General features: G+C 42.1%; 3 protein-coding genes across 12 annotated transcripts in view; 1 reads left to right on the top strand and 2 right to left on the bottom strand.

The window, feature by feature from the left end:
• LOC137997085 (tetratricopeptide repeat protein 28-like) overlaps window positions 1-8,488 on the top strand; it is a 68,468-nt gene extending 59,980 nt beyond the window's left edge. For all 10 annotated transcript variants that reach the window (XM_068842846.1, XM_068842852.1, XM_068842855.1 and 7 more), the window contains 2 exons: window positions 2,137-5,278; window positions 5,772-8,488. In XM_068842846.1, the coding sequence (XP_068698947.1) occupies window positions 2,185-5,274 (3,090 nt within the window). In that variant the 5' untranslated portion in view covers window positions 2,137-2,184 and the 3' untranslated portion in view covers window positions 5,275-5,278; window positions 5,772-8,488. The remainder of the gene's footprint in view (window positions 1-2,136; window positions 5,279-5,771) is intronic.
• Window positions 8,489-10,564: 2,076 nt separating this feature from the next.
• LOC137995424 (uncharacterized) lies at window positions 10,565-11,062 on the bottom strand. The gene has a single exon (XM_068840978.1). It carries the CDS (start codon window positions 11,060-11,062, stop codon window positions 10,565-10,567), a length of 498 nt encoding a protein of 165 aa, XP_068697079.1.
• Window positions 11,063-11,111: 49 nt separating this feature from the next.
• LOC137995423 (uncharacterized) lies at window positions 11,112-15,570 on the bottom strand. Its single transcript, XM_068840977.1, has 2 exons — window positions 14,501-15,570; window positions 11,112-14,199 (listed from the first exon to the last, which is right to left on the bottom strand). The coding sequence occupies exons 1-2, from the start codon at window positions 15,568-15,570 to the stop codon at window positions 11,112-11,114; spliced, it is 4,158 nt and encodes a 1,385-aa protein (XP_068697078.1).
• Window positions 15,571-17,500: the final 1,930 nt, after the last annotated feature.

Below are 17,500 nucleotides of genomic sequence, written 5' to 3'. Positions count from 1 at the left end.
ATATGGACCTATATGCAAAGAGATATATATGCATCACTGTTCATATGCTTTTGGAACTAAGGTGGACAACACCAGTGAATAAGCAAAGGAAAACAATCCGTCACGCCAATTTAAACAACACCAACACGAGCGCAAATGTCACGGGCACGTGTCTACAATGTAATTCAATTCGCAATCGCAATAATTGAATTTACCAGAGAATGATTCAAAGCCTTTTTTCTCCTTGTTCTTTTATTTTTCCTTTCTAGTTCCACGCTAAAGCAAGGCTTCCAAGGCAAATAATTATTTACAGAATGTAAAAAAATTTGACTTCGACTTGGCAACAGCTATGGATTGAATTGGCGATATAAGATCTCTAATTAGATTTATTTGAGCACTAAGACATGGCAAGAAAAGCAGTCGATGTTTCTCATTACAAAGGTTCTAAGGGGCGTGCAATTCATCGCAAGAGCTCGTATATTAAGGGCTTGATAAGTGTTTGTTTCATTGGGATCAAATCCAGATCTGCCTGCAAGTGCCAACATTCATCCACAACGGGTGAAGTAAGTACATGTAATTGCTGTTTTTCCTTTAATTACCCGTGCGCGTGTGTAAAAATTATAAGTAATGCGAATTTCTCAAAAAATAGCATGCCTTGACTGCGTTTTGGCTGGTAAGGAACAAGTCCGTATCTGTTCCCATAAATTAAACAGTGATTTAGCAGTCGGTATGAAAATTGTCTCCTTGAAGGTCATGAACAGTTTCAATATTGACCGGTTACCACCTAACAAGGAGAACCCTGGAACGTGGTTGCTTTTCATTGGCTGGGACAAAACTGCTTCAGTTGTGGTTTGACATGAGCCAGACAACTTGTCATCACAAAAATTACGATTGGCAGAGAGGGTATGAAACAGTCGACTGATTCAGTACTGATAAGCCACCACTTGATATTTGATTCCTATTGGTTAAAACTGTACTGAATCAAACATTCCAGTTTGGTTTTAGCCGGTGTCAAGGGTTAATCCATGCTCCCCTTTCACTGTCATGTGTGATAACCATTCATGTGGGCAGGCGCAATTTTTGTTATTACATCTCCATCGGATTCCAAATCGATCACGATGCCATGGGCAAATCGCTGTACCCAAATCTCAAACCTGATTTGATAGGCAAGGGGAAGCCAATGAAGTTCGTAGAGAGCTAGTATAGTAAATGGTTAGAACCAAATGAAAATGAACAGCATATTTAAGACTCCATTGGTAGTACGGTGTCTAAGTGCCTACCCACATGTACGCATTGCGTACCTACTTTTTTAAACAACGCCAAGAAATACGAAAACACAATAGTTTCAATGCCCTGACTACAGGATGCTAAACTAGCACAGCAAAAGTAATTGAGCAGTGAAGGAATAACTATTTTAAACCAAATTTTCGAAAGAAAATGCCTTTCTTCATCGGGGTTTCCCAAGGAATGATTTTGGCTTATGGAGAAAGAGAGGGAAAGGCATAATTTGAATGGCCGGATTATGCATCTCTAGTATAAACACAGCCAATCCTGTCCTGACGGACAAGCAGCCTTGCTCAATGGAAACGTGTGATCAGTTCAATTAGCTCATTCAAAGTCCCTGGATCAAAATACATGGAGTAACCAGGTATCCAGACAAAAAAAATTGTGACAAAAAAACAAGCAATTCCGACATTGGATAGATTTAGACATGAAATGAAAAATTTTTAGTTTGACGTCAATTTCAGAAAATTAAATATTACACTCTTAATGGCATCCCCTCCTGTTTTTTTGGTGTCAGCTACATACCGGCAGCAAATGCCCTGCCATCAAAGCATATCTTAGGAACTTTTAATTAGCTTTCGATAAGAAAGATGAAATGGGATGCCATCGCTTTTCTATAGGCTGTCTTTCCCTCATTTACATAATAGAATTTCTATTTTTAATGTTCCATGATTTTATTTTATAAAACGCTCTTAGTCTGTTAAATGCCCAAGTATTTATTCTGTAACAACTGTCTCCATTAGCCAAAATCATTCCTTGAGAAACCCTGATGAAGAAAGGCATTTTTCATTCGAAATACTGGCTTAAGATAGTTATTCCTTCACTGTACTCCGAGCATTGAACCTATTGTGTTTTCGTTCATTTATCTTCTAGGTGCACCCCAGATTTCTGAGAAAAACTTCCTGGTTTTGATTATCAGCAATGGTGGATAAAAAGTTGGAACTATTGGAGCGGTGTATGCAAGAGCTTAGCGTTGCAAGGAAGGAGGGAGACAGACAAGGAGAGGGTTTGGCTTATTTCAATCTTGGTAGATACTATGAGGGCACAGCTGACTGTAATCAGGCCATAACAAATTACACAGAAGCATTAGCCATTTTTAAGGAAGTGGGCTTCAGGGCCGGAGAAGGAGCAGCCTATGGCAATCTCGGCAACGCTTATCAAAGTCTTGGTAACTTCAAGCAAGCCATAGAGTATCACCATCAACATCTTAGTATTGCAAAAGAGGTAGGGGACAGGGCCGGAGAAGGAGCAGCCTATGGCAATCTCGGCAACGCTTATGAACGTCTTGGTAACTTCAAGCAAGCCATAGAGTACCACCATCAAGATCTTAGTATTGCAAAAGAGGTAGGGGACAGGGCCGGAGAAGGAGCAGCCTATGGCAATCTCGGCAACGCTTATCAACATCTTGGTAACTTCAAGCAAGCCATAGAGTACCACCATCAAGATCTTAGTATTGCAAAAGAGGTAGGGGACAGGGCCGGAGAAGGAGCAGCCTATGGCAATCTCGGCAATGCTTATGAACGTCTTGGTAACTTCAAGCAAGCCATAGAGTACCACCATCAACATCTAAGTATTGCAAAAGAGGTAGGGGACAGGGCCGGAGAAGGAGCAGCCTATGGCAATCTCGGCAACGCTTATCAACATCTTGGTAACTTCAAGCAAGCCATAGAGTACCACCATCAACGTCTTACTATTGCAAAAGAGGTAGGGGACAGGGCCGGAGAAGGAAGAGCTTATGGCAATCTCGGCAACGCTTATCACAGCCTTGGTAACTTCAAGCAAGCCAAAGAGTACCACCATCAACATCTTAGTATTGCAAAAGAGGTAGGGGACAGGGCCGGAGAAGGAGCAGCCTATGGCAATCTCGGCAACGCTTATCAAAGTCTTGGTAACTTCAAGCAAGCCATAGAGTACCACCATCAACATCTTAGTATTGCAAAAGAGGTAGGGGACAGGGCCGGAGAAGGAAGAGCCTATGGCAATCTCGGCAACGCTTATCAAAGTCTTGGTAACTTCAAGCAAGCCATAGAGTACTACCATCAAGGTCTTACTATTGCAAAAGAGGTAGGGGACAGGGCCGGAGAAGGAGCAGCCTATGGCAATCTCGGCAACGCTTATGAAGGTCTTGGTAACTTCAAGCAAGCCATACAGTACCACCATCAACATCTTAGTATTGCAAAAGAGGTAGGGGACAGGGCCGGAGAAGGAGCAGCCTATGGCAATCTGGGCAACGCTTATCAATGTCTTGGTAACTTCAATCAAGCCATAGAGTACCACCATCAACATCTTACTATTGCAAAAGAGGTAGGGGACAGGGCCGGAGAAGGAGCAGCCTATGGCAATCTCGGCAACGCTTATCAAAGTCTTGGTAACTTCAAGCAAGCCATAGAGTACCACCATCAACGTCTTACTATTGAAAAAGAGGTAGGGGACAGGGCCGGAGAAGGAGCAGCCTATGGCAATCTCGGCAATGCTTATCAACGTCTTGGTAACTTGAAGCAAGCCATAGAGTACCACCATCAAGATCTTAGTATTTGCAAGGAAACGGAGAACCCACTAGGGCTGGCAAACGCATTTTATCATATTGGTCTTGTTCATGAATGTTTTGGCTCCTTGAGCAAAGCTCTTAATTGCTATCGTCTAAGCATTTATTATTTGGATGAAATTAGGTGTCTTCTTCAGTCAGAGGATGCGTGGAAAATAAGCTTTCGTGACACAAAGGGGTTTGCATATACCGCTCTGTGGACAGCACTCTTGAAGGATGGAGAGCTTGATGAAGCTTTGTATGCTGCTGAGCAAGGACGAGCACAGGCTTTGGCAGACATTTTAAAGATGCAATACGGCATTGATGAGAAACCTGCAATGAAGGTAACTATCTCATTGGTTATGAAAGATCTACCTTCACAAACTGTTTTCACAGCACTTGAAGGGAACATGATCAGCTTCTGGTTGCTAAGAGATGATATCGGGATAAATTTTAGACAAAAGAAAATCGAAAATGGAACTGCCAAGTCTCTGATGAATAGTACTTTTGAACAGATCAATGCACGGGCCGTTGTACGATGCGAGAATCGTTCACTTGAAAGACAACGCAGCGACCTCTCTAGCATTAGGGAAGGTGCTGAAGAAACCGTTCAGTGCTTGAGCTTCTCTGTCCACTCTTTGCAGCCCTTGTATGATATCTTAGTCAGTCCTATCTCAGACTTGCTCCAGGGTGATGACTTAGTGTTTGTTCCTGATGGACACTTTTGCCTGGCTCCTTTTTCTGCATTGAGTGACTCGGTCAGGATTCGTGCAATTCCCTCACTGACTGCTTTAAAATTGATCACTATTGCACCTGACGACTTCCAAAGTAAGAATGAAGCACTGCTTGTGGGGGATCCATGCTTGAGGGAAGTCACTTACGGCACTGGTGAACCCATGTATGGACAGCTGCCGTGTGCGAAAAAAGAGGTGGATATAATTGGAGAACTTCTGCAGACCGTGCCTCTTACAGGAAAAAATGCAACAAAAGCTGAGGTGCTGAACAGAATGAAGTCAGTTGCTTTAATCCACATTGCTGCACATGGAGACAGCGAATTTGGAGAAGTTGCTCTGGCCCCAAATCCCGAACGCACATCCAAGATCCCCGAAGAGGAAGATTACATTTTATCGATGAGCGATGTTCAAGCAGTTCGCCTTCAGGCAAGACTGGTTGTGCTTAGTTGCTGTCATAGTGGCAGGGGAGAGGTAAAATCTGAGGGTATTGTGGGAATAGCCAGGGCTTTCCTGTGTGCTGGTGCCCAGTCTGTTCTGGTGTCACTCTGGGCAATCGACGACGAGGCGACCTGGATGTTCATGAAGAGTTTCTACCAACACTTGGGAGATAAAAAAAGTGCAAGTACAGCTCTTCACCATGCTATGAAATCTCTTCGGGAGACAAAGAATTATTCCGCCATAAAATACTGGGCGCCATTTGTGCTAATTGGCGATGATGTCACCTTTGAATTTGGACAACACGAGCACAAATAGAATGGTAAGTGATATTTAAATAAAACTTTAATGACGGAATCGCTGGACTTTGTACATGTTTTTAAACAGGAAGTTGATGAAAGGATGAGGTACAGGTATGTTCTTCACAGAGAAATGGCTTTAGAAACGGTTGCCAGAGTGGATATTTTTACTCGAACTGCTTTGGCTAATACCTAAATTAAATAATGTCTGCATTCACCGAGTCAGCTACTTCAGCTTCCTGCAGATAGCTGTTTGAGCCCGTGTTATGATGGAGTGACTGTGAAACTGATCGGTGATTGTCGATTGCTTATGTCAAGTGAAGTGAGTTATTGAGGTCTTCAAGTCTACATGTCAAAGTAACAGTGAATAGGAATTGTTGCTAATAACTTTCGCACAAACAGATAAATGAATGAATTAAGACAATTGTTATATTATTTACTTGTCAATCAGAACAAAATTCATTATTGCCATTTAACCCACTACTTGTTTCTTTCTTCCTGGTTTTGTTTTTTCAGAAACGGTGTCCAAAACGTGAGAAACTTACTTGGACTGTGATACGGCGATATTTTATTTTCCTTTCCTTGATCATATGAGCTATTGAAAAACATTGATACCTCAGTAGCAGTCAGACGCAAGATATCATGCCAATTATAGTTTAAGTACCATGAGATTTCAGTAGTATTAAGATACTGTCCAAGTCCTTACATTTGTGCCTTGTTTTGTAAGCATCTGTTCCAGGATTAGTTAATCATTTGATAGAAATCAGGATCTAGCCGTCGTGTTATTTTGGCCCTTGAAAATAACTCCAAGCTTTTGCGGTATGTTTCTTAGGTGACATGTATACTCTTAAGCTTGCTATACCAACTTTCCATTTACAATATCATTAAGTGACAGTCTCGGGGAATGTGTATTTTCTGTGTTTTTGTAAGGTTGGCCAAAGCTAAATAAACAAATTAATTGTTTCGGGAGGCAAATGTCTATAAGCTAAAAAACAACCTAGGAAAGTAGACACGTCTGGAAATTACAAAAATTTTAATGTAGTGTTCACATTTAAATGAAACGGAAATTCCTGGAACAAAACACTTTATTCCCAAAGGGTTTGAATCGGGCACAACATTGAGTTAGCCGATTTGTTTATTTTCCCGCAAAACGTGGCTGATGAGGACTACGACAATTTGGGTAAATCTAACTCTTGGGTGATGGACTCTTGCTAGGGCCTGAAAGCAAACAAATGGAAAGTTCTTTACTTTAAAGTTGTACATGTTGATTTTGTGATATTTTGTCACAGAGGGACTGGACCAATGCAAAATAATTCAATGAAATGGGCGATTTCTTAAAACTTCTAGAAGGTAAAAAGGTGTGATTAAGTAAAAGTTGCCTGATCTCTTAATTAATTGTGTGCATTTTAAACCCCTGGGAAGGTGGGACTTTGCCCATGCATATGCTTGTGGAAATTTTTTGAATTTTAAAAATGGTATGACTACCCGAGTCACGTCATTTCGCACCATTGCAAACGTTGGTCAGTAACTCTTGAGTTGACAAAGGTATTAAACGGGAAGCATTCCATCCTTTCTCCTTGTTAAAACTGAGGGCAGGATGGGCACCCACCTCCTAAACCGAGCACCCCAAATGGAGAGTAAGGTCTATGTGAAGCCTATCAGTACTGGTCTACTTCTCCACTACCATAGTCGCATCGACCACGACTGAACGTGCAAACAGATTCAATCCGAGCTAAAGTCTTTGTCTAGCTCTCCTCCACTTATGCAAATTTGGAGTATTTTGTACCTGCTATGAACGGTCATCACTTCTTTCCATCCCTCAAACTGACATTTCCCTTTTTATTCAACTTATACGACGTACAGTCTACTTTAGACTTCAAATCTACTTCAACGAAACAAAGATTTTAAACAAGCTGAGAAGATTCAAAATAGGCGAGGCAAAGAGTTGAACCCGGATCGATGGCTTCACCTTGCAGTTTCCGATATCCTCTAGACCAACGGGACAAAGCTCTCGGAAAGTCGAGATTTTTAGAGTATTGACATAACAGTACCTAGAAAAACAATTGAAAGTTAACCGTCTTCAATGGGGTTTTTAGACCTAAATACTGTAGATCAGTGCGGCATAGCTTAGAAACGCTATTTCTTGTTGAACTAAAGCTGTCATTCTGCTTGTTTTCATTGTTTTTAGAGCGGTAAGCTTGTTAATATTAACATAGCATAATGTGTCGTGTAATTGTTACGAAATGTCCAATGTCAGTTTTAGGGATGGAAATTAGTGTTGGCCGTTATGAACTCGCATGTTCATTTCCAACTCCTTAATAATGGCGTCATGAGGTCGCCGAAACGTCGGAAGTTTAGCTTTTTATCGCTAGTTTTTACATAGAAGGTATTACCCGGTAGCAAGAAGATATGAATCTTAGGAGTAAGCGAAGTGAACGAGTGAGATATTGTTCTTGCCACGAGAACATAAAATTCATATCTTCGAGCCAACGTGTAATGTTCTTTTTATTATATGGAGACTAAATATTGAATATTGCCGATTTTATCCATGCTTTTATTCTAAACAACAAATGCGACACGAGAAACCAATTCAACAAAAGCAATAGGCGGGAATCGTGACGTCATTGAACGATACGACATGCACAAAGGTGACATACGGAAAATACGCCACTCGGGTCGCAGATGAAGTGGCGTATGGAATCTACGAGTGGTTTAGTTCCCAGTAAAACACTCTCCTCCGTGTAATAAATGTCCCTATTTCACTGTTTTTATCTTTATTTGGTAATTTAACATTTATGTTTCCTGATTTCTTTTTAGGGGATTTAACAATCATGTAATTAGTTTTCTTGATATTTATAGAGAGCTTGTTTAGATCGCACCATTCTTTAATTTTAGCCAGCTCTCTGTTATTTAGTTTTTCAAGATCTCGAATAGGTGATGAAACAAAGACATAAGTGTCATCAGCAAAAATCCTAAATTCAGTTTATCAGAGCAGTAGAAATGTTGTTTATATAAAGTAAGAATAAAAGAGGACCAACGGAACTACCCTGTGGTACATCACATTTCATTGTTTGTTTGTTTTTGCCATTTGGCCAAAAATCGCGATTTTCAACACTTTTGGAAAAATCGTCATTTCTCTTTTAATAGGTGTTATTTAAAGTGGTTTTTTTATAGCACAAATCTATGATAGTTAAGCTTTCCATCCATAAAAATTAAGATATAAGGTGACTTGTATTTCCTAGTTTTGTGGCCTTGCAAAGTTTGCCCAAAAATGATTTGACGATCGGTCCATCCCGATTGGGCTGGCAAATGGGAAAATGGTGCTTCAAAAATGGCAAAGAAGTATTTAAATAATGCTCGACTTTTGAAAAAGGTGCTCGAAATTTGCTGATTTTTATCAGTATGCCTGTGTTTTTTTTGTTAAAAAAAGAATTGCCCTTTCGTTAAGTTGTTTATAAATGTTCAGAGAACTGAAACATTAATGTCTTTTGAGCAAATATACTCTAAAGCCTGAGATGATTTCAAATTGCTTCACTTCAAACGCAACATTTCAAACATGTAACGTTTCGGGTGTTTAATTTAAATTAAAGGGTGTTCAAGGTTTCGTACACGCCTTTGTACATGTGCTCTACGAATACGTGAGAAAATCCTGCAATCTTAATACAGATTGAAACTGTTCGATAGTGACTTAAGTTTCTTTTGCGATACATCTTAAACACGGCTGAGTCTTTGCCACGCCCATTGTCTCCTGTAGACCAACGTCTTCATTCTGCTCAACACCCAGGGCTTATCTGAGGAGCAAACTTTGACCTTCTGAGTGGGCATAAGGGTATCGATCGCTTTGATCAGAGTGTTGTAGAATGCTTCAGTTTTATCCTTCGCAGTTGGCAGATTCAGAACAGGCTCCCAGCTAAAAGTTTCTTAACCATCGCCCAAGTGCACATAGGCTACTCTGACAAAACAATAACAAAACAATAGCAACAGTCACAAATTTATACGTACAAGGAAGGGTTACGTTCTTGCAAAAGTTGGCCGTGAAGCACTTATATTTCAACAGACTTCACTATTAGAGGGTAGTGTGAAGTGCTAGTTTTCTGCTCATATAAACCATGTGTGCGTTAGCCCTACTAATGGAATTGGGCCTGTTACATATAAGGTAAAGGTAAAGTCACTTTATTTAACGTCGGTAGTTCCTTCAGTTACGAATTCAAACTGGTATCAATGGAAGCCAACGGTGCGCCTTTTATCCCCCTCCCTCTGTCAGTGCTCTGTTTTACGGATATTTAAAGCTATAGCTACACCGATCAGAGGAAAGTAGAAACAGACGTTGAAGTCATCGAAAGCCGCGCACTAGCCATCTGAGTGACGACTGCCCCTCCTCCTACTCTTCTTCCTATAGAAATGCGCCAGAGGATTGGACACTGTAGAAATACACGTGGAATACCTCAACATTGTGTGGATTTCCTGTATAACAGGCCCATACGAGGACAGGGAAAAACTCTGACCGGGGGTGACATTGGCATCTTTAATTCCCACGACCTGCTCCCGTCTGACCTTGTAGCTCAGTCGGTAGAGCAGCGGTGATCTAACCCAAAGGTCGTGGGTTCAATTTCTGACCCTGATCAGAGCTGTTCTCTGTCATTGTGTGGACCCAATTCCATTAGTAGGGCCAATGCTCACATGGTTTATATGGGTAGAAAACAAGCACTTCACATTACCCTCTAATAGTTAAGTCTGTCAAGTTTATATGGCCGAGTTCTAATACTTTGTCGAAACTGTAAATCAAACGTTATGATACGAGGGAAATACCGGGAGAAAATCCTTTCGGAGTCGAGTGAAGAAGCAGCTGTAATAGATTTTTTGTCTTCTCCTTTAATGGACCTCAAATTCCAACGAATATCTGACAAATCCAGCTCAATACATGCGGAATGCCAAACCGCCCGAAATATAATTTCTCAATCTCAAAAATTCTGATCAATCTCAAAAAAAACACAAAATCACATGTTCAATACAGATCACATGTTCAAAAACATGACAGTCCGCGTGACAGAGTTCAAAGTCCTAAAGTCACGAAACTAGGCAAAAAAGTCTATGACACTCCCCCCTTGACCAGTTGAATTACTGGTCAATCAATCTTCTTATATAATCAGCATTTAAAGCTGCCGCACGTCGATTCCGTCTGGCTCCCGCCTGCCTCCGTTCCTGAGGAGACTGTTCATCATTAGTCACACCATCTTGTACTTCCAAGGGAAACAGTTTCTGAATAGGTCTCTTCACTGTCCCAGGTCTCCCAGTCTTAGTGATGACCCTCACCACTGCTGCTCTACAATTGTCATGGAACTGGGGATCAGCTGTTCCACCCTTCCAAGTCTCCATTGACTACGGGGTAGGTTGTCTTCGGACAAGGTAACAACATCTCCAACAGATATAGAAATACTTCTTTCTGGCCTGGACTTCTGACGGTGCAGGTTCCTTAACTCTGTAACATACTCTCTACTCCAACGTTTCCAAAAGTGTTCTAGCAACAACTGTAGGTACTTTCTTCTTCTTGGCATATCATCGGACGACACTGCCTGGCTCAATGAAGCCTCTCTATTTCGTGTGACATCAGGTAAAGACAGAATTCCCCTCCCATAGATTAAATGGAAGGGTGTCAATGGCTCTTCAGCATCATCTGAAGACACAAATGTTAGTGGTCTAGAGTTCAGGGTTCCCTCAACTTCCACTAGGATGGTATGTAGCTCGTCATAGTCAAGCTTAGCATTCCTCAGTGTCTTCCGCAAACTTCGTTTCACATTTTGTATCATCACCTGACAAATCTGTAGCAAGTTCTTAGTGAACAGCTCTAGTTGAACATCAGGTAAACAACAGGATGTAAACCTTCTTTGTTGTCGAACAGTTTGGTTCCCTTATGTATAATGGCCCGGCATAATCCACTCCAACATAGGTAAATGCAGGTTTCTGACTCAATCTGAATTCAGGCAGATCAGGTGGAGGAGGTACCTTGAAGCCACGCCCTTCATATCTGCGACACACCGTGCATCTAGATGTAATCTTTTTCACAAATTGCCTTCTTCTGACAATCCAAAACCTCATTCTCAACTGGGCTAGGGTGGCTGCCACCTTGCTATGGTGTACTCTTTCATGAGCTTGTCTCACTAGCAGCGTCGAGATATGATGGTCTCGTGGTAGCAAGGCTGGAAATCTTGTCTCATAAGGTAGATAGGCATTTGCAATTCGTCCCTTGCACCTCACAATTCCATTCTCATCTTCATAAAGACCAAACTCGTATTCTAAATGACTGTAATTCGCTTGAGACTTCAGATTCTTCTTAACACTTCGCAACCACTGCAATTCAGCGTGTGCAATTTCTTCTTCAGTGACTTCTCCATGACGAACAGTTCCTTTTTTCAATAACTTGGCCTTGATCTTCAAGTTTCGCACAAAGCGTTGCACTTGTGCAGTAACACGGAACAACTTGTCGCAACAGCTGAAGTTGGTGATTGGAATACAAGATTCAAGATCAGGTTTGCATGCAGTTAGAAGTACTGTTTCGCTGAGTATCTCTTTAGCAGCTCCCTTCTTCTTTTCCATGAGACACTCTTCAGTGGGAGGTTGATGGCAAACTTTAGACTTGGGCCAACTGGATACTGGTTCTGATAGCCACGATGGTCCCTTCCACCACAACCGATTAACCTTCATCTTGGAGGCTGACTCTCCCCGGGATCCAATATCTGCAGGGTTATCAGTTCCTGGACACTGGTTCCACATCAGTTCTTCTGTTAATGACAAGATTTCGTTTACACGGTTCTGAACAAACTGCTTCCACTCCTTCGATCTCTTGATCCAGTAGATTGCAGTCTTGCTGTCTAACCACAAATAGGTCTTGTCGATTTGAACTTGCGACTGCAATGCTTCCTTCACTGAAGACGCGAGCCTTGCAAGTATAACTCCAGATAACAATTCTAGTTTAGGGATAGACTGTTTCGCCAATGGTGCCACTCTAGTATTGGATGTCAAGAGCACTGGATAGTTCCCACTGCTTGTCTCTAGCACCAAGTACACAACAGCACAATAGGCCTTCTTAGAGGCATCTCCAAATCCGTGAAGGGTGTAGGAGGTAACTACTTCCTCGACACCGTCATACAAACACCGGGGAATCATGATTTGCTCAACTTCTCTCAGATCCTGAAGCCATGCCTTCCACTGCCTTCTGACTGGCTCCGGCAGTGAGGCATCCCAGGCAATGTTTCCCTGGCACAACAATTGGAACAACAACTTCATCTGTACTAATACTGGACTGAGTATTCCTAGGGGGTCAAAGAAAGTTGAAGTGATCTTCAACAGACTTCTTCTAGTTGGCTCCAGGCTTTCTGCTAACCTCAGTAGTGCTTCAAATTTGAAAATAAACTCGTCAGAAACACAGTTCCAATTCAGTCCCAGGACCTTGTGTTCATTCTTCATATCTAGCTCCTCCAAATGTCCCACAGCAACTCTTGCATAGGTCTCAGTGTCTTCAACTACTGGCTGTGTTTCAGGGCAGTTCTCCTTGGTTCTGGTTCTATCTTCTCGAATTAATTCAAGAAGCTGGGGCGAATTGGAGATCCACTTCCTTAGGTTAAAACCTCCTGCTGATAGGCAATTCTTTGATTTCTCGTACAGCAACAAACACCTCCCAAGATTTCTCTCTCCAGACACTAGGTCATCGACATAAAATGAATTCAGCAAGTTCTCTACAAACTCTGCATCCAAACTGTACTGACTGATGTGGTGTCGCAGGGTAGCATTTAACAGGAATGGACTTGAATTGACACCAAACACAACCCGACAAAATCTATACAGCACCAATTCTGGGTCATCCTTCTCAAGGCTGTCAATCCATAAGAATCGTAATACATTGCGATCTTGTTCCTGAACCTTATTGTTCAGGAAGGCTTTCTCAATATCCCCAACCAGGGCAATCTTCCTTTCTCTGAACCGGAGGAGAATCTTGAAAATGGTAGGAGTTAAAGGTGGACCTGAATACAGGCAGTCATTTAAACTGGGATCTTCACTTGTAGCCCTTGAAGAGGCGTCAAACACAATCCGTAACTTAGTAGTTAGGGAATCTCTTCGCACCACTCCATGGTGAGGTAAATAATGCACCTTACCGACAGCTGGGCATTCGGTGGTGTCGACTCGCTCAATAATTCCACTTTGCAACTGATCCTCGATGATCGAATTATATTCTCTTAAGACCTCTGGGTCTCTTCTTAATTGCTTCAATTGTGAGCGCAATCTCGCTACACTGTTCTCATAATTGTCTGGCAGCAACTTGTGGTGCTCCTTCCAAGGTAAGTGCACAGAATACTTTCCATCTTGGAAACTAACATTCTTTTCAAAGGCTTCATGGACCGTGTCCTTCTCTCGAATACCAATGGAATCTAAGTCCCATAGCTCAAAATCTTCATATAGGGTGTCATTGCTACTTGAATCAACTCTCAACACATGAGTTGATGAAAACTGTATGCTTGACAGTTTCTCTTTGGGAAGGTTTTTCACAGGGCCGGACAGTACCCAGCCAACAGTTGTTGAGACAGCCACTGGACCACTCTCAGCTGATTCCTCCCCCCGTATCGTGCTGCCATCGAAAAAATTCCAGATGTAATCTGAACCAATCAACAAGTCAATCTTCATGGGACCATTGTCAGACAAAGAGTCTGCGAACTCAATGTCACGTAAGTGAGGATAGTTCTCCTTCACCCAGCTCAAGTCTTGCCCCTGCAATTCACTGCAAATATGAGGGACTGAAAAAGCATTTAGGGTCAGTTTAAAGCCTGTCTCTGGCTTGCTTAAGGCTAGTTCAACGAGACTAACCGCTTGCACTTCTTGTTCCTGGTTTCCAAATGTAGCAATCCTTAGTTTCTCAGTGTTAATGGTTTCCAATTTCAATGCATCCACCACTCTTTGGGAAACATATGACCTTTGTGCTCCAGTGTCAAAAATAGCCCGAATGTTCAGTTTCTGAGTCCCTTCTTATCCTGGTTTTGACAACGCAACTTGTGCTGTTTGAAGAAAGACATGCATACTTGAGCTTACATGCATTGCAGATGTAGCCGACTCAGGCTGGTTACTAGCACCATCTACTACTGCAGAATCAGAATTGTCGCTGTCACCTACACCTCTACCATCACAAACAGCCAAATGGTCACGACCCTGGCATCCTAAACACTGAATATTGGAATCACAATTATGCGCCAAGTGACCTGCACGCCGTAAACAAATAAAACACCGTCCTTGCTTCTTCAAAATGCTCTTTCTTCCCTCGATATTCGTCACAACATGGCATTCCGACGCCCGATGATTTCCTTTGCAGAACAAATTTGCCCGCTCCACTCAATAAGGCGCTCGCAGTTGCGGTGTTGCTTCCCGTGTGAAATGTTGGCTTCCTCGGAGGCGGTTTTTCGGTCGTTGATTGAATGCCAGAGCGCTCCCGTGCCTCAACTTCGGATTTCACGGCTTCTAAGACAGAAATTAGCTCCCAGTCGTCCTTATGCTTCCTACTCACTATCAATTTCAACTCATCCGGTAGTTTTTCCAAAAAAATAGGTATCAACAAGGCGCCATACTGGGCTGAATCGATTCCAAGGGATTGTAAGCCTCGAACTTGAATTTCCACCCTGTCGAGAACCGCGCGAATTCCTTTGACGTCTGAAATCACGTTTACCGGTTTTAACTTGATGAACGATTCCATGTGTGAATTGATAATGATTTGTTTTTGGGCGAATCTTTCTCGTAAAACGTCCAAGGCCGCACTGTAGTTAGCAGATGTAAGCTGCAATCCGGAAATAGCCCGTGCTGCATTTCCTTCAAGAAGACTTCGCAAATAAGTAAACTTTTCCACTGTCGAGATCGCGCTGTTGTCGTGCACAGCCACACAAAATGAATCCCACCATTCTTGCCAGCGCTTCGGATCTCCGTTAAACTTGTTCAGTGTTAACTTCGGCAGCTTATACTTGTTTCCACTCGATTTTGGCTCCTGGTGAGTTTCTTGCTTCTGTATATTTTCCTGCTCGTCGTGAGCGACTTGACAACTCTGTAATTTAACTAGCGCTTCGTGAATTTGGGCGCGAAAATTTTCAGATGCATCGATTTCGCTTTCAATTTCTCCATCGTCGACTGCAGATAAAATAGATTCGTCCAGTGCCTTCGATGTCACCAGCTTTTCATTCAAAGCGATGCTGAGTTGAGTGATCTTGTCTTTTGCACTCCTAGAACCATCGTATTCTGTCAAAACTTCATTCACGCTTGCAAGCACTTTCGTAGCGTATCGCATATCTTCTAATTCTTGGCCAATTTGCCCGGCATTTCCGGCAAACTCCGGCTCGTTGGACCACTTGTAATAGATTTTTTGTCTTCTCCTTTAATGGACCTCAAATTCCAACGAATATCTGACAAATCCAGCTCAATACATGCGGAATTCCAAACCGCCCGAAATATAATTTCTCAATCTCAAAAATTCTGATCGATCTCAAAAAAAAAACACAAAATCACATGTTCAAAAACATGACAGTCCGCGTGACAGAGTTCAAAGTCCTAAAGTCACAAAACTAGGCAAAAAAGTCTATGACAGCAGCGAATAGGCCGAGTTCAATATATCAATATTCAGGAGTGGCTACGAGGCTTTATGGTCAAATTTCACGGTGGAGTTCTGTTTTCTTTGTCTCGTAAGTCTCAAGGAGGAGTTCTAAACAAAGCAATCGTGGAATTTAACCGTAAAGCCTCGTAGCTAACCATCTGTGAATATTGACATATCGAACGTGTGCTATTAGGAATACAGGACTCAATCCCAGGCCACCTTAGAGGAAGGCGAATGCTTTCACTGCGCCACACCTGTTCCCCCAAAGACGAAAATTGTTGTGAAAAAAATTGGGAAACCAGGAATTTAGCAAAGTGTTTATAGGATTAAGAACTCGTGAGCAACGGCCAACCAAAAGATCTAACTTTGCATTCCGGTCTGACGGGTTTGCAGCTAATGATATACTTTTTCCTGTCTTCAAGTAACTCGTGAAAGTTGTTCTGAAAGAGAACCTTTGCAATAAGCCACCATCTCTGTTGTCGTGTGAGGGTTGTCGAAATCTTCTTCTCTGGACTACACTCAGAACTGGACGAAAAATATAAATTACTATCTGGGAAACAGGAAACCTGAACCGTTGGTTATCAAATTGATGTTGCAGCACCATTGGTCTTCCTGCTCTGGGTCTCACTTGGTATATTAAAATTTACTTTCCGTCGAGTGGGCGAAAGTGTCGTAAAAATTTGCAATGGATGATTTACGACAGAAATTTGTTTGGTGTTTGCGGCATACGGCAGCCTTCTTCACTTCAAAAATGCCTTTCCCTTTTCTTGACAATTTACTGTGTCCCTCCCGTTTTTTTTTTTAGAATCTGTTAGATACCTAGCGAACAGACAAAAAAGAAGCAGAAATCAAGCGTACAAGTTTCCAGATTTTTGGTGGAACTTAAACTTCAGCCTGCCGTTCCCTACAAATCCTTGGAGAGCCAGGCGCAATCCAGTGGGGAGGGGTGAAAGGGGAAAAATTTTCACGATCAAGAAAAAAGAGCCCTTCCCCGATCTCATTTCCACCCCCATCCCAACGGAATGCCGCAAACGTGGATAGTAAGGAAAGGAACTTTATTTAAGTGTCTAGTCTTCTAGTGCTGGAGCATTAATTGGGGACACTGTAAACTAAAATCAACATTTAACACAAACCAAATTAAATGCTGGGTTTTGAGTAGAGGGAAAAACCGGTGTACCCGGAGAAAAACCTCTCGCTGCAGAGTAGAGAACCAACAAACTCAACCCACATATGACATCGAATCTGTGAAATGAACCCGGCCCACATTGGTGGGAGGCAAGTACTCTCACCCCTGCGCCATCCTTGCACTCCATAATAATGTATGTCATTTGAAGCCTTTGCTTGTACAAGATGTTTGATACTTGATCAAGAAAGGGAACGGCAAACGCAAGTGTGGCTTCTTCCTTTCAGTTACCGGTACAACCTACCGCGATTCCAGCGACAATTAGCACAAAATTTTAGCGAATGCACTATCAAGTGTGTTGCGTAACGTTTAAACCACAGTTGCTCCCACCCTCCAGTGAAGAATTATCCATTTCTGGGACTTTTGTCGGAAAGGTCTCTGTGTGTCATGCTTCCTAAAAGGTCTTTTTACGATATTAGGCCTAAATGGAATTAACAAAATCTG

The sequence above is a fragment of the Montipora foliosa genome, chromosome 3 (assembly GCF_036669935.1).
Source record: "Montipora foliosa isolate CH-2021 chromosome 3, ASM3666993v2, whole genome shotgun sequence".
NCBI lineage: Eukaryota > Metazoa > Cnidaria > Anthozoa > Scleractinia > Acroporidae > Montipora > Montipora foliosa.
Note: the sequence above shows the minus strand (reverse complement) of the source record. Positions and strands in the feature narration are given on the sequence as shown.

Excerpts from the sequence above, each read along its gene's own strand:
- LOC137995424 (XM_068840978.1), bottom strand. The coding sequence starts at position 11,062 with ATGATACAAAATGTGAAACGAAGTTTGCGGAAGACACTGAGGAATGCT.
- LOC137995423 (XM_068840977.1), bottom strand. The coding sequence starts at position 15,570 with ATGCGATACGCTACGAAAGTGCTTGCAAGCGTGAATGAAGTTTTGACA. Across the intron at positions 14,200-14,500 it reads TATTTGTTTACGGCGTGCAG|AGTGGTGGATGCATTGAAAT; the intron begins GTCACTTGGCGC and ends TGTTTCCCAAAG.